This window comes from Biomphalaria glabrata, chromosome 15 (assembly GCF_947242115.1).
Source record: "Biomphalaria glabrata chromosome 15, xgBioGlab47.1, whole genome shotgun sequence".
NCBI classification, from domain to species: Eukaryota; Metazoa; Mollusca; class Gastropoda; family Planorbidae; genus Biomphalaria; species Biomphalaria glabrata.
Window position 1 is genome coordinate 31,656,574 of NC_074725.1, and position 16,645 is coordinate 31,673,218.

Sequence of the window (16,645 nt, forward strand, 5' to 3'; positions counted from 1 at the left end):
CAAAAGAGGCCACTTGCACAAGGTATCCACTAAATAGCAAAAAAAAAAAAATAGCACATCTTAAGATGCGAAGAAAGGCAAAGGAGGTTTCACATTACACGTAATGGTAAAAATGACCTTACGGCACTTTGAAACAGCCGTACATTTGACTAAACTCGACGGTCGTCCTCTGGGTCCACGGACAATACATGTTTTCACACAAGTCGTTTTTTTTATCGGGCCCATCAAGGGGGAAAGACGCTATTAGTTTTGTGTGTAATGTCTGTCCGTCTGTCCGTCCGTCCCGTTTAGATCTCGTAAACTAGAAAAGATAGTATGTTTACTTTAATTTAAAGAGAAAAAAAGCAATTTAGTATGCATATAAGTTGGACATAATTTAAAACAACAGTTAATAAGTAGGTTTTCATATTATCTCGTGAACTGCAGAGCTGTGCTGTAGTTAAAGGACATTGAACTAAAGGATAAAAGGATAATTTTATATTTTTTTTTCTACGAAAATGTTTTTTTCTTTTTGAGGATTTGAATTAAGAGATTGACCTTTTACAAAACAATTAGATCAATTAGATATTCATTATAAGACATCAGTTATGCCAGGTTCGCAGTTAATTTCACATTCACTTTCACCTATCCTTTGGTCTGCTGGACCGCTGGGGCACCACACAAGATCTGTCAACCTTCTTTCTCCATTCATCCCTGTCATTTGTCTTTGATAGAACTTAATTCTGATGTCCTTTCTGAAAATATTGATACCGGCCCTTTGTGGCCGATTTTGAGTTTGTGTTTCCACACAAACTGTCTTTGTAACTTTGTTAAACTATAAGGACGCAAGAGCCGAAACCATTCATACAGCGAAAATGACGACATTAAACTAACAAAAGATTCCCAAGTATTGAAATTTTAAGATAACTAACAGAAAAATAAATTCCTCGAAGATCATGGACTTCTACAATTTCTTTTCTCTTTCCTATAATGTATCTATTCTGTGAGCTTATGTAAATGATGTCTAAATTAGACTATTGGCAAAATGACCATTAATGTCTTTTTATTTTTTAATTAAACTTCACATTCATATTCACATTCACCTATCCCATAATCTGTTTATCCATTGGTGCACCACAGATGATCTGTCGACAATCATTATCCATTCCGCTCTGTCTTTTGCTTTGGACAGTCTCTTTCAACGACAGGCCTGTCCATTCTTTAATGTGTTCCCTTCGCTTTCTCTGTCTGCATCTGTCAAAGTTTATATCAACTTACTCTGTCTGTCTGTCCATCTGTCTGGTCAAAAGTCTGTGCACGTTATTTCTCCCACACCCAATCTCGGATCAAGTTGAAAATTTGCACAATTATTTAGTTTCCCTGACAACACGAGAATCAATTAAAAAAAATAGTTAATTAACTATTGGTAATAGATTATTTAGTTTGGTATCTTGAACAAGAAAAAGAAATTGTACTTGACTGAAGTGGTGGCACGTACTACGGTACCCCCTTCATAGGTCATCGTCTGAGTCTTAATGATGATTTCAATCATCTTTCGTTAGCTCAACACTTGCCAACATATAGTCAATATGTTAATTGTCCCACAAGGCACGATAAAACCTTGGACATGTGTTATAGAAACATAAAAATGGCCTACACATATCGATCGTTATTTCCCTTCGGAGAGTCGGACCACCCAATGATCCATCTTACACCCACGCACAAACCGGTTTTAAAAACAACAAAACCCGAAGTACAGTCCATCCAGTCACGGTCTGACGACGCTGTTTTACAGCCACTAAGTTGTCTGGAGTAAACAGATTGGGACATGTTTGTAAACAACTGCCCAGACAGATGAACTTACCACAACTGTTAATTCGTACATCCAGTTCTGACAAAACATGATTGTACCAAAGAAGAAAATTAAAACATTCAGTAATAATAGACCCTGGATTACCAACATTAAAAATTAACATTCTGTCGTCATCGAGAAGTTCATAGAAGTCTATTTATAAAGCGCTGGTTATGAGTGTGTATGTGTTTTTCGTGTGTGAATGTTGTTTGTATGTGCATCTATATCGTGCATCTATATTGTTATTGTACAGTAGTTACGCTGAGGTTGTCAATTGTAGTCAAATCGAACATCCATTTGATTGGATCAATAAAAGTTATCTTATATTATCTTATCTTAATGAACGCAAACCTGAAAAATAGGACGAGACTATAGAAACAATTTCAAACAATAGATAACTATACAACTTTCCATGTTCCTTAAGCACTTCACCAGCAGAGTGGTTACCGTGTCTTCAAATACAAAAACAAAATTTAATAAAATACACAGAAAGACACAAAGATAAAGGCACATTCCTCGTCCCATATGCTAGGACAAATTTGTACAAATTCTCCTTCTTCTCTAATGCTATTAGAGCATGGACTGGGTTGCCTAAGCTAGCGAGGAAAACTAGTGACTTGGAAGAATTTAAGTCATTGGTTGTTAATATGCATGACTGAATGCATGACGCGTAGGACGTAATCATCTTCTTTTTTGAAGTAACGTCTGTATTATATAAGATAAGATTGGCTTGAGAAGCCTGAGATTGAGCCATGAGTTCAAATTCAGGTAGTTTCCCCTTTTGCTTTACTTTTTAAAATGCTTTTTTTCTTGGTTAGTCTAGATCTATTACAAATGTAATTGCATGACTGATTCAAACTCATCGATACAAGTATGCTTTATATACATTTTTTTTTTAAAGTATTTTTTTACAATTTTTTTCCCTGTCTTGTTACTTGAAGAAAGTATTTGCGAGCCCTGAAAACCTTCAGATATGGCCATAAAGTTTTTGTTTGAGTTTCTTTTCCTGTAGTCAGAAGGTCATCTCGAGGCCCCTTGTGCCACTGTGATCCTCTTTCTAATCTGATCATTAATGACACGGTCTTAATAGGTGATACCTACTATCCTTCTAGAGCATCTTAATTTCATTGCTAAAATCCTTCTCTCTAGTTCTGCAGTTAGCGTCCAAATCTTTACTGATTGCAAAGAATTGTTTCAGGCAGGTGCGGTAATTTCCGTATCTATCTATCTATCTATCTATCTATCTATCTATCTATCTATCTATCTATCTATCTATCTATCTATCTATCTATCTATCTATCTATCCATCTATCTATCTATCTATCCATCTATCTATCTATCTATCTATCTATCTATCTATCTATCTATCTATCTATCTATCTATCTATCCATCTATCTATCTATCTATCTATCTATCTATCTATCTATCTGTCTGTCTATCTATCTATCTATCTATCTATCTATCTATCTATCTATCTATCTATCTATCTATCTATCTATCTATCTATCTATCTATCTATCCATCCATCTATCTATCTATCTATCTATCTATCTATCTATCTATCTATCTATCTATCTATCTATCTATCTATCTATATAATCTCTCTCTCTCTCTCTCTCTCTATCTATCTATATTTCTCTCTCTCTCTCTCTGTCTTTCTATTTATCTATTTATCTATCTATCGATCGATCGATCTATTGATCTATATCTATATATCTATATATCTCTTTCTCTCTCTCTCTCTATCTATCTATATCTATATATCTATATCTATAGCCCTATATATATATATATATATATATATATATATATATATATATATACTCAATGGTAAAACAGATTTGCAGCACATATCAACAAAGAAAAAGATCAAACTAGAAATTGGAGATCTTATCCGATGGGAGGTTACTCTAAATATCTAGCTTTTTGGAGTTTCCGGTGTAAATATATAGTATTAAATATTGAATCGATAAATATTTTAAAAGTTATATTTTTTTGTTTGTTTGTGAACCATGTTTATAGCATTATAAAATTTAATATAATTTATAAGTTTGCATTATAAAATTTAATATAATTTATAAGTTTCCTCTTGCAGTAGGCAATGTAACTCTTTGAATAGAGCATCCTTGTTATTATTTAATTTAGCGAAAAATTTCAAAACATCTTCCAGTCCATCTATTTTTATTTTCTTACGTTTTTCTTTAAGTTACCTTATATCGCCTCCGCCTTGCTCCATATATTTTGTCGTTCTTTTTCTATGTTACTAAATTTATTGTTTAAATTACAGAAGGCAAACCAGATCTTAACAAAATGGAAACCTAAACATAGAGGAGACTTCTTAAAACCTAATTAGAGATTTTCACACATGGCGGGAAAACTAGAAAAGGCAAGTGTATCCGGTGTAGACATGGTGTTTTTGATAAAAGGTATGTGATATTGTCTGTACACTACCTCTTAGCACTTCAGAAATCAAATGTTCTAAGCTCTTCCCTTTATAGCCCACAATCATTTCAGTTTGGAATAAGCATTAGACTTCCACTCTATAACTAAAAACATATTTTAACTCTTTCTCTTCGTAATTATTTTTCCCACGTTCTGAGAGAATTGTTCTTTTTTTCACATTTGTACATTGTACCCTATTATGATAAAACTTCAATGACATTTTCGTTTGTTATCAGAAAGCGTTATTTTTTTGGTATAGAACTATAGGAGAATGCATGCTTTTTTTATAAAACACAAAATTAAAGTTTATAAAATTAAAAATTAATTGAATTTAATAGGGTCAAATCAACGATGGGTATCGTTAATTAGGAGAGAAAGAGTTAAAACCATTGAGCAAGTAACTAGCGGTGATATAGGAGATTCGATACGAAGAACAACTGTCACGAATTGGAGTTTGTTAAAATTAGATCTTAATTATTTTTTTTTAGTTGGCAACAGTGAGTTTAATTTAGCGTCCTTGACATTGTATAGTGGTTGTTTTTTTTCGTTAAAATCTCCAATAAAAGTTATGTATTTATTATAATATAATTTAGGACCATAAATATAAGATGTAGGATTTAGAGAGTTAAAACGACCTAAGAACATTTTGTACATTGGTAATCCTGCCTCCCGTGGCCTAAGGGTTAATTAACCGTGTGAAAAGTTTTGCATGTTCAATTCAACCAATCAGACAAAGCGGCACAACTCGTTAATGACATGCGCAGTGATGGAGGTGATTATCTTGGTTTAGGACGATAAGGTATATAAGACTGAGCTGATGGTACCTAGGACCACACACCTTCTTCCCAACATCTAAGAAGGCCTTTCTAGTAAGTACCTTTTAAATTTCAAAGCTCGGTTCTATTTGTGTGATTAGACGATACCACTTGTAATTTTAGTGTAGGACATTTAGTACCGGATATTAGTAATTGGTGGCCCTGGGCAGGACTTTTTGGTGTAGAGGCCCAAGCCTTTTAAAAACTTCAATATAAACGCAATTTATAATATTAACATTTACTAGCATGACATATTTATGAAGAATGAAAATAGACTACTTATAACCTTAATCACATTTTCACTATTTTATTTTTTCTAATATGTAATATGGGGTAAGTAATGTTCCCCTCTCAGGTCATTACGATCTATAGGGCAGATGATGTAGAGATCCTCCGTTTCTGTGGCCCGCGGTAAACGGTGGTGTCATGTGGCCAGCACAACGACCGACCACGTTTACTTTTCCCCAACTAATGTCAGGTACCCATTAGCGCTGAGTGGACTCAGAGGCGCCCTTAATATATCCCTTAATTATTCCGAAATTACAAATCCCAGTCTTTACAGTGATTCGAATCGTGGACCCTCCTGTTCGAAAGCCAAGCGCTTATCACTCAGCCACCGCGTCTGCTTTAACCCTTAAGACGCGTGTGGTAATTTGGCCTCAACATTACAATTGTAATTCCATTCTGTATGCACTCATTGAAAAAGAAAAGCTCAGCCTTTTGAGGGTTAAATGTAGAGGTTCGCTCAGTGTTTGGCCATGTCATTTATGTATGTTCATGGATTCTTGCCAGAACGTTTGGTTAGCGCTTCGAACTGTCGCCGCGATAGTTTCGAGTTCGATCCCTACATCCCTTGTGTCACAGATTACATTATAGAATTGTTTGTACATTTCACTTTTGAAAGTAATATAAGCCCTCGACATGAGTCTCGGGATTTAATCCTCAAATTTAGACACTTGACGTTCAAGTCAGGATTTACCCAAGGGACGTAATTAGTATGTTTGAAATCTATTGGTTGATTTGAATTTAAACAAAGACATTTTTGAAAAGAGTTAGCGCCAGAGAATTGGCGGTAGTAAGAAAGAAAAGTCAGTCGATAAAATAATGTTCTTGTAGCTAGTCACGTTTCTAAGAGCTCTGATCTAAAGCCTTTGTAATATGTTTCATGATTTGTAATTTGTACATAAACTGTACTTACGTTGTATTTAATAAAGTTCCAGAGTTTTGTTTTATCAAAGAATCGTTAATTTGTGAGTCTAGATCGTCAATTTAGTTAACTATTGAATTCAAGTAAAATCCCCGGCATAACAACACATCGTAACATCGTGCATGTTGTTACATCTGGCACAAGTGTTGTTACATTGGCACTCTCCGACAAATAAAAGTTCATGGACAACTTTTAACGAAATTTATTCAAGATCTAGGACCAATTTCTAAACTCTTCAAAGGAACTTCATTCTTATTTAACGGAGGACAGAATTTCTGTGTTTAACAGGTCAGTTGGTTATCGATAATTCTTTTATAAAGATTTTCGTTAGAGTTACGTCTAACTCACGAAATCTATTATTATATGTAATTGGCAAAAGGAATAAGACCAATATACATAATAACTGGCAATATAAAAGACCAGTAAAGCAAATAACTGGCAGTATAAAAAAGACCAGTAAAGCAAATAACTGGCAATATAAAAGACCAGTAAATCAAATAACTGGCATTATAAAAAAGACCAGTAAATCAAATAACTGGCATTATAAAAAAGACCAGTAAATCAAATAACTGGCATTATAAAAAAGACCAGTAAATCAAATAACTGGCATTATAAAGAAGTAAATAATCATTTGTGCAGCACAAAGTAAACAGAAGACCAGATTTAACCAACTGTTAAACCAGTAAAAAGTACATCGGCTCAATAGATCTATATATCAATCATACGACTCCAGTAACTACAAGTCTACTGTCAAGAATTTATTAGCAAATTGAGGCTTCAAGAACTTTGTCACTAGATCTATTTTATTATATCTGAGATAAAGCCAAAATCCAGATATTGTAAATTTTGCTCCAATACAAGAAACTAACAACAAAAAATTAAATATGGCTTCCAGTGCTAGAACACAACGATTCTTCGAATTAATAGAATTTGCCAAAGAAAAGCAAATTTCAAAGCCAGACCAGTGGGCAGAGAAACAAGAAGAAAAAGAATATCAAGAGCAAGAAGCTGAAAGACAAAGGCAAGAATCTGAAAAACAAAGGCAAGAAGCTGAAAAACAAAGGCAAGACGCCGAAAAGCAAAGACAACATGAAAAAGAAAAAATGGAATTCGAAAGGCAAAATAAAGAAAATAAAGAAAGCATTTCAATTCAAGGTCACTCAAGTATGTTTGACAAATACAGATTAATGAACAAAATATCGGCTTTCAACGAAAACATTGACAATATGGACTCGTATCTCATAAGATTTGAAGAAATAGCTACAACATCCGGTCTACCTGAAGCACATTGGTCGAGCTCACTCCTCACCCTTTTGACTGGCAAAGCTGTCAACATTTGCTCACAACTGTCCATCAATGAACGCAGCACTTACTCTGATATCAAGGAAGCTCTACTGCGCCAATACGGAGCAACTTCAGCCAACTATAGAAAGAAATTCTATAATGAAAGGCCACAGCAAAATGATGATCCTCAAATTTTTGTAGCTAATATGTCAATGTGGTTTGATAGATGGGTATCCATGGCAAAAATAGAAGAAAGTTACCAAGCTCTTCGTCAACATATTATTATCGACAACATCACCCATGCTCACTCAGAAGATATTCAATCCTACATTATAGAGAGAAATCCTACTGATATACAGACATTAACCAAGATCATCAGACAATATAGAGCAGCCTATCCAAACAAGTCAGTCAAACCATCTGTTGAAGAAAATTTTGTCTGCTTTGCTCAAGACAAAAATGCAAGATATAAGTCAGATGACAAAGTCAAATGCAACAAATGTCATAAACTAGGGCATTTCACATCTCAATGCCGCAGCAGAACCACAGAATGTTCATTTTGCCATAAAAAAGGTCACCAAACTCATGAATGTTGGAAAAAACAGGCAGTCTCCAAAAATCAAAATTTTGATAGACCCACATCACCAACTCAAAGATACAGCAATAGAGAGCAATACAATCTCAACAAAACACCTGGAAATAATAAACCAGATAACAAACCTCGCTACAGAAGTCATTCACAGGACTCCAGACCACAATATATGCCAAACAGAAGCTCATATAACAGAAGCTATTACAATGAGCACTCAACTATGACAGTCATTGCAAAGTCCAATGGTCTCAAATTTTATCCAGGCTTTGTAGGAGACAAGAAGGTGGAAGTTCTTCGTGACACCGGAAGCACGTCCACATTAGTACATGAACGCTTCGTACACGCAAACCGTTTCACAGGCAACCACGTCCAAGCCACCGCATTCAACGGAACTGTCAGCAAATTACCTGAAGCCATCATTTATGTTACTACACCATTCTTCAGTGGTCAAACAAAAGCATTAGTAACACCCAATCTACCAGTGGACCTAATCATTGGAAACATAGAAGGAGTTAAAGAATGCACTCCTCAAGAACTTACTGAATGGACAAATGCCATAGAGCAAGGTCAAAAATGTTTGGCAGTAATGACAAGATCCATGTCCAGACAACAAGAACATTTGGCACCTGAACAAGTTAGCCAAAATAATCTCATGGCTACCTCAATTACTCAAGCCATGCAGAATGCAACAGAACCAGTTACTAGTCCAGTAGCCAGCAACAATCAAGAACACTCAACATGGACACCCCCAGTTACATCAAGCCCATCCCTACCGGTCATAAGTCCACCTCCAATTCCCGAATGTCCATTGTTGAACTTTCAAGAACAAGACGACATGCCCAGAGTCTCTAACAATGATACAAAAACTCTAACTGGCCAAACTGAAGTCCATCAAGACAAGTCAGACTTCATACATCAAGACTTGAATAAGACTACATCTGCATCAAATACTATGATATGCATTGAATATTTTTGCTACAATCAAGACAAGTCTCATGAACCAGAACCAGAAGCAGATACTTATATTCAATCAACTTTGGCTATACCAGACAAAAGAAAAACTATGCAACTTGACTCCAACACTCATACAAGTATTCCTCATTTCAAAGAATGTGAGTCAACTCAAGAAGTCATTACAACCATGAACATTGGAAGTCAAAGAATATTACATGAACACATGAAATCAAAATATTTTGCTCAAGGAGATCAAGTCAATCTACTGTTACCAGATTGGAGTAACAAGCTATTCTACAAATGGCAAGGTCCATTTACCATCACCAGAAAGATTTCCAACCTGCTTTATGAAATCAATGTCAACAAGTTTACCAGAGTATTTCATGTTCATATGTTTGAACATTACCATGAAACAGATAATGAAAACATCAAAGCAGAAGTTGAACATTTTACAAGCTTAGCAACTATTCCTGAGGAAGAAGAAACATCATCAACACCCATTCCTGAGATAGATGTTTCATTACCAGCATCAAATCAATTTGACATTCCCAAGGTCATCACTCTGGATGACATAGCACTACAGCGAGTGAAGGACACTAAAGTGTTTACAGACCATGCAGATTTCTTTACCAGTGTTTCTGAAACATTTCCAGTACTGCAATTTGAAAACAACTCAGAGAGCAACAACATTGACAACACCAAGTTTCATCCTCCTTCTACTCAAGGGGCAACTTTTCTTCAGAAAGGAACAAATGAACTTCTTCAACATTGCTGTATTGACCGAGTGAACTCAGACATGTTCAGTCATTGCTCTATTGAACATTATAACGCAAAGCATTCTGCTACCATTGTTCTACAGCGTCAAAGTTCATCAACCAGAAAATTGAGTTTTGGTTTCGGACAGTTCTTATTTTCACCAAACTCAAACGCGGTTCAATCAGACATTATCTGTGAGATCATTATGACATGGAGACAACAGCTTCATAAACTGAAAGACCTTTCCTTCAAGTTTAGAAAACGCACATGCACATCCATGTCGGCAATTCAGAAGGGTTCCGAACTTTACATTTCTACTCTACATATGTACTATAGCATATTTAGTGCCACTTGATCCATTATCATTCATACTCGTCAAGGAAGAACAGTATTCAGTTGTACTTAATCAATTAATTTGTCTACTCATCTTTTCCACAGGAGTTCTATATCAGATGTTGTATTTATTTCAGCACCAAGCAACCCACTGAGGAAAGTCACTCATTCAAGATACTTTGTTTATTATGTTTCAGCATCTTTGCATATGACATGCATCAGACATTTTAATTTTTAAATCATGAGCATTTTATTTCAGGTCGAATATTATTGCATATATCCTATTATAATAGTACAGATACATGACAGAAAATTGGAATTTTTCATTGCTTCACACATGTTGAGATTTATATCACATTGAGTATTATTATTCAGAAGATTGATCACATTGAGTACTATTTTCTCAGAAGATTGTCATGTACTATCACAATTATTTTTTCTATGTCAATTTTTTATACGCAATATATTTTTCCATGTACACATTTTCACATTAGTACTAACCAAATGAGTTATATTGTCATATTTTAATTTCATCATGAAGCTTCATAACCTATTCAATTCAAGATTTAATTTATCCAAGTATTATGCTTTGTACAATTTTTGATATTGTTCATGACAAGCATTGTCTCATTTTCATAACCACTTGAATAGTGAGACAGGTATTCAAAATCATCAATAATTTTATTCACTGCATTTACATTTTTCTATTATTGTCGTTATCTCCAAGTTGACTTTATCTTGTCATATGTTACCTCATCCATTTTTCTATAGTTTCATGTATGGTATTTTATGTATACATATGAGCATTTCTATTACCATACAAATGCTAAATGGAGAGGGGGGTAATATGTCACAGATTACATTATAGAATTGTTTGTACATTTCACTTTTGAAAGTAATATAAGCCCTCGACATGAGTCTCGGGATTTAATCCTCAAATTTAGACACTTGACGTTCAAGTCAGGATTTACCCAAGGGACGTAATTAGTATGTTTGAAATCTATTGGTTGATTTGAATTTAAACAAAGACATTTTTGAAAAGAGTTAGCGCCAGAGAATTGGCGGTAGTAAGAAAGAAAAGTCAGTCGATAAAATAATGTTCTTGTAGCTAGTCACGTTTCTAAGAGCTCTGATCTAAAGCCTTTGTAATATGTTTCATGATTTGTAATTTGTACATAAACTGTACTTACGTTGTATTTAATAAAGTTCCAGAGTTTTGTTTTATCAAAGAATCGTTAATTTGTGAGTCTAGATCGTCAATTTAGTTAACTATTGAATTCAAGTAAAATCCCCGGCATAACAACACATCGTAACATCGTGCATGTTGTTACATCTGGCACAAGTGTTGTTACACCTTGTCATCCTACAGGATATTAAGTCTAGAACATATTCAATTTCATGTCCAAAGTATGTCAAAAAACTTGTAAACAGGGCCGGATTTAAATATGTGTAGGCCACCTCCTACAATTTTTGAAATCTTTGATAAAGATGCATTTATAAATGACGATACATATATCATCTTCGCATATTTTTCAAAAAAAAATAGAGTACTTGTATATTGCAGTCTCATTCTCTATTTTCAAACAGATATATAATATGTATAATTTAGTTTAAAAATGTGTATATTTTAAAAGTGTTTATAGGGCAAAACACTTGGAAAACGTGTAGCCGTAAATCCGGATCATGCCAGATTCGTACACTAAAGTGTTGCCAGCAGACATATACGATTTAAAGTGTTAGCCGTAAAAACGCGAAAAAAAGATGTTAAGAAAAAAAATAATTTTATGACCCCCCCTCCCCCCCCCCCCCGAAATTCGGTTGTATCTTATCATTTTTGTGAAGATCACTTTTTTGTTGAGGCAAAGGAGCAATAGCCCTGCCTGCCCTCCCGTAAATCCGGCCCTGCTTGTAAAAAAAATTAAAATAGTAATCTATACTATAAAGTAGAAAGTAAGGCCTATGTATGTATGTCCCACATAGAAATCAAAACTGTTTAACCAATCTTGATAAAGCTTGGCATAAATGTTCCTTGGGTACTAACTGGAACCGTAACGTATGTATAGTAGCACTGAAACAAACCTAAGACCCTCAAAAAAAAAAGTTGCTCAACTCTATGAAAGTATTACTATTTTATGTATCTAGACCATGTTTACAAGAGAGAAGATCGAAAGGATCTAGATATAATTTTAAGAATTTTTTTTTCGGGGAGGGCTTTGTGTTTTAAAAGCATTTTTACATAAATTCGTTCCTTATATCTGCGAATTTAGAAGTCCAGTCGTACTTTATTAATCTATAAACAGGAAAACCCGTTTTAATTGTACTTTATATTTCATTCATCTCGCGCTCCTTTCATTTTTATTAGATATGGATATATTGGCTTAACGGGTAAACCCATTTTCGCAAAACTACTTTTATTTTCGTGGCGAAAGAGAAAAACTTGAAAGGAACATTAACTTAGTTTGACATATATAGAAATCCTAGATTAGTAATACACAAACTAAGGCTCGCAGGCCGCGGGTAATGTCCGGCTAGTGTTTACTATAGTATAAATCTCACTATTGTAAATTACATCAAACTGAAGGAGCAATAATTAAAATCTAAAAAAAATACATCAGCGTAAATTTCTTTATTCGAAAGCATTAAACGACATAGGTCTCTTTGACATTTAGTTATTGTTATATACAACTATATCTTATCTTATCTTATATAATACAGACGTTACTTCAAAAAAGAAGATGATTACGTCCTTCGCGTCATGCATTTAGTCATGCATATTAACCAATGATTTAAATTCTGCCAAGTCACTGGTTTTCCTGGCTAGCTCAGGCAACCCATTCCATGCTCTAATAGCACATTATATGTATAATATGCATATTGATATACATAAATATATAATACCAAGTAAAATAATTATTTGATAAGGTGTTATTTTATGAGAATTTATATTTAGATATGTCTAAGCTGGCAAAATATGTAGATCACAGCTGGGGCAGCGTGGCCACGGGAAATACTGCATTTCTCATTAATCTTTGGATTCGAAGACAAGCCTTATTACTACTATATTTAGATATGGCTATTGGTTTAAAAACTATTTTCTTTAGAAATTGCCAGTTTACGTATATCTGATTATCAGGCCAAATCTTTTAGGTAACCGGAAAGGTGGTTAGAGCTAGGCGGACTCAGGGGCGGCCTAAAAATCCCGAAGCTCAAAACCCAATGTTCATCGAGATTTGAACCCAGGACTCCAGGTTCGGCAGGCTCCTACAGAAGTGAAGAGTAGTTTTTTTCCAGGCCTAAACCTTCTGTAATAGGGCAGGGGAAAGTTAAGGCGATCAGGCAGCCCTAACAGGCAGCTCGGCAAACACAACTCAGCTCGAGCTAAATCTTCAAAGAAATGTCCTTGTCCACATAAGGATTCGAACTTGATCCCTCTTTTAGGCAACCTATAGCTTTCGGCTCCCACTTGCCCATAATAAATTGTTTTGAAGACAAAGCAAAGAAATAATCATATTCTTTTTTGAAGATAAATAACAAATGGCATTATAATGATTACATGGGGCACCCAAATCCTAAATTGCTTAGGGCCTTACCAAGGCTAAATCCGACCCTGGAAATAAAGCACAATACCGTTCTAGCTGAATTTTACTATTATTATGAGATTTACCGCCTGCGGACAACGGCTTTGTCTGCACGAGATGCGGGAAAATATGCAGGTCGAAACAGTGTCTGCGTAGTCGCGTGAAACAATGCATACATGTTTTATCTTCGGAATAGAAGACATTGCCATTACTATAATTATGATTTAAAGAAAATAAAAAGCTGAATACTATACATACCATTAAAATCAATGATATGTTTACTTGTAGGTTTAATTGGTTTATTAGTTCACATTAAAGCAGGGTACTTGCTCAAGAGAGAGAGAGAGAGAGAGAGAGAGAGAGAGAGAGAGAGTGAGAGAATAATGAATAATTTATTATACGAATTAGAAATGAATCTAGAAATGTGCTTTCTAAAACACAAAAGTTTAATTGGCAAGTCTAATGCAATAAAAGCCAGATTTTTACGTTCAAAAAAGTTAATGTCAAATTTATTTGTTTTTTTTGTTTTGCAGTTACGTCAAAATGGCTTCGAAAATTGTGCTGCTTTTGGCATGTACTATTGCAAGCTCATTTGCTAGTGGAGGTCTTGGAGGTCTGGGATACGGCGGCGGCCTAGGATACGGCGGCGGACTGGGATACGGCGGCGGACTTGGAGGTGGTCTAGGATACGGCGGCGGTCTCGGATACGGTGGCGGTCTTGGATATGGTGGAGGACTTGGAGGTGGTCTAGGATATGGAGGCGGTCTTGGATATGGTGGAGGAATCGGAGGCGGTCTCGGATACGGCGGCGGTCTTGGATATGGTGGAGGAATTGGAGGTGGTCTAGGATACGGCGGCGGTCTCGGATATGGCGGTGGACTTGGATACGGCGGAGGACTAGGAGGAGGTCTAGGATACGGTGGCGGTCTCGGTTTCGGCGGCGGTCTTGGAGGTGGTCTTGGAGGTGGCCTTGGATACGGAGGAGGTCTTGGATACGGCGGCGGTCTTGGAGGAGGTCTTGGCTTTGGACGTGGCTTAGGATACGGCGTTGGAGGCGGCTACGGACTTGGAGGCGGCTACGGCGCTGGAGGCTACAACGGTCTTAATGCTGGCTACGGACTCGGCGCCGGAAACTACGGAGCTGGAGGATACGGAGGAGGCTACGGAGGTGCCAACGGTTTCGGAGCTGGTTCTGGATACGGTGGCAGCAACGTCGGCGGTGGATCCAGTGGATTCAAGAAGACCACCTCATCAAGCAGCTCTGGCTACTCCTCAGGAGGATACGCCAACGGAGGCGGCGGCTTCGCCAACCTCGGAGGCTTCAACCAAGGAGGCGGCTACGGAGGTGGATCCGGAGCTTACGGATCCGGAATCGGAGCTAACGGTTACCTCGGAGCCGCCAACGGTTTCGGAGCTGGAGGCAACTACGGAGCCGGAGGTAACTTCGGAGCCGGAGCCGGTATTGGTGGATACCCACTGTTGTATTAAATTAAACAAATACGAACATAACGTAAACATTTGTTAACGTTTGATGTGTGATGAAAAACAAAGATGTCTCTTGTTGTGATGTATGATGTTACCACCAATACAGAATTGTGATGTCCAAACGAAAAAAAAACAACACATCAGCATTTAATGGCTATTAAAATATATTATACAATTTATTTCTTGTCTTGTCACCTTTTTTACATCGCAAATCTTTAATATATTCTTCTATCTTATCATCTCGTGGAAGCTGGATTGTACCGCAAGAAGGGCTTCCTAACCGGGGTAACGGGTTCGAATCCTTGGATTTTTAATTATGGGATTCCATGAGTCCACCCAGCTCTAATGGGTACCTAGTTTGGGAAAAAGCAAAAGCGGATGGTCGTTGTGCTGGTCACATGACACCCTCGTTAACCGTTGACCCTTGAATCTGGTCTTATCTGGTGACATTTACACCATCTGCCATTTTTTTCTTTTTTTTTTTTAAGTTTTTTTTTTTTTTTTTTTTTAATTTAAGATCCAGCTCACAGATAAAGCAGTAAAATAATGTAAGGAAGAAAAAGAAAGGAAAACAATATGAAGAACGGCAGGAGCGATATAATGTACCTAAAGAAAAGGGGAAGAAATAAATAGAAATTTTAAACAATGTCAAGGACGCAGTATTTAAAAATCAATGTTGCCCAGTAAATAATAACAACAAGCAAAATATTTAAAAAAAAGCTTATCTAAAGCGGAAGTGCTCCGTCACATAAACTATATCTACATTATATGTACACGCTACTTCCCCTATTCTATATCAAACAAAAATAATTAATTACCAATAAATAAAATTAGTTCGCAGACTCCACATAGACACTCTGAACACGGGATACAAAAAAATAGAATCAACAAGCAAAATTTTAAAAAGATACTTAAAAAAAACAACAGGAAAGTGGAAACACTGCACAATTTACAGATGTAAAATGAATTTCCCTATTTCCGTATCAATAATTATGAATTGCTAATTGATTGATTGGTTGGTATCTTGTATTTTGATATTGGTTCATCTTGATCCGGTAAGGAGTAGTGGGAGAAATTAAGGGTTCAAAATTGGTACCGGACAGACGGAATGAATTGATATAAGTTTGTGAAAAAAAGTCAAGCAAGATGCTGCCTTGACTGGACGAATGTTAACAGCGAAGTCACAATAGAGTCAGACAGCACTCACAAGAGGACGTCAGAATATAGTCAGACAGCACTCACAAGAGGACATCACTCTAGAGTCAGACAGCACTCACAAGAGGACGTCACAATACAGTCAGACAGCACTCACAAGAGGACATCACTCTAGAGTCAGACAGCACTCACAAGAGGACGTGAACCCACTG

The 16,645-nt window shown here is 36.1% G+C and overlaps 2 protein-coding genes across 3 annotated transcripts in view; both read left to right on the plus strand.

Moving 5' to 3' along the window:
• LOC106070989 (uncharacterized) overlaps positions 1-16,645 on the plus strand; it is a 143,770-nt gene that overhangs the window by 113,908 nt on the left and 13,217 nt on the right. The window lies entirely within an intron of this gene.
• Positions 4,991-15,457, plus strand: LOC106070993 (uncharacterized). The gene is made up of 2 exons (XM_013231019.2): positions 4,991-5,143; positions 14,327-15,457. The coding sequence occupies exon 2, from the start codon at positions 14,337-14,339 to the stop codon at positions 15,279-15,281; it is 945 nt and encodes a 314-aa protein (XP_013086473.2). The 5' UTR covers positions 4,991-5,143; positions 14,327-14,336; the 3' UTR covers positions 15,282-15,457.

Excerpts from the sequence above, each read along its gene's own strand:
- LOC106070993 (XM_013231019.2), top strand. The coding sequence starts at position 14,337 with ATGGCTTCGAAAATTGTGCTGCTTTTGGCATGTACTATTGCAAGCTCA.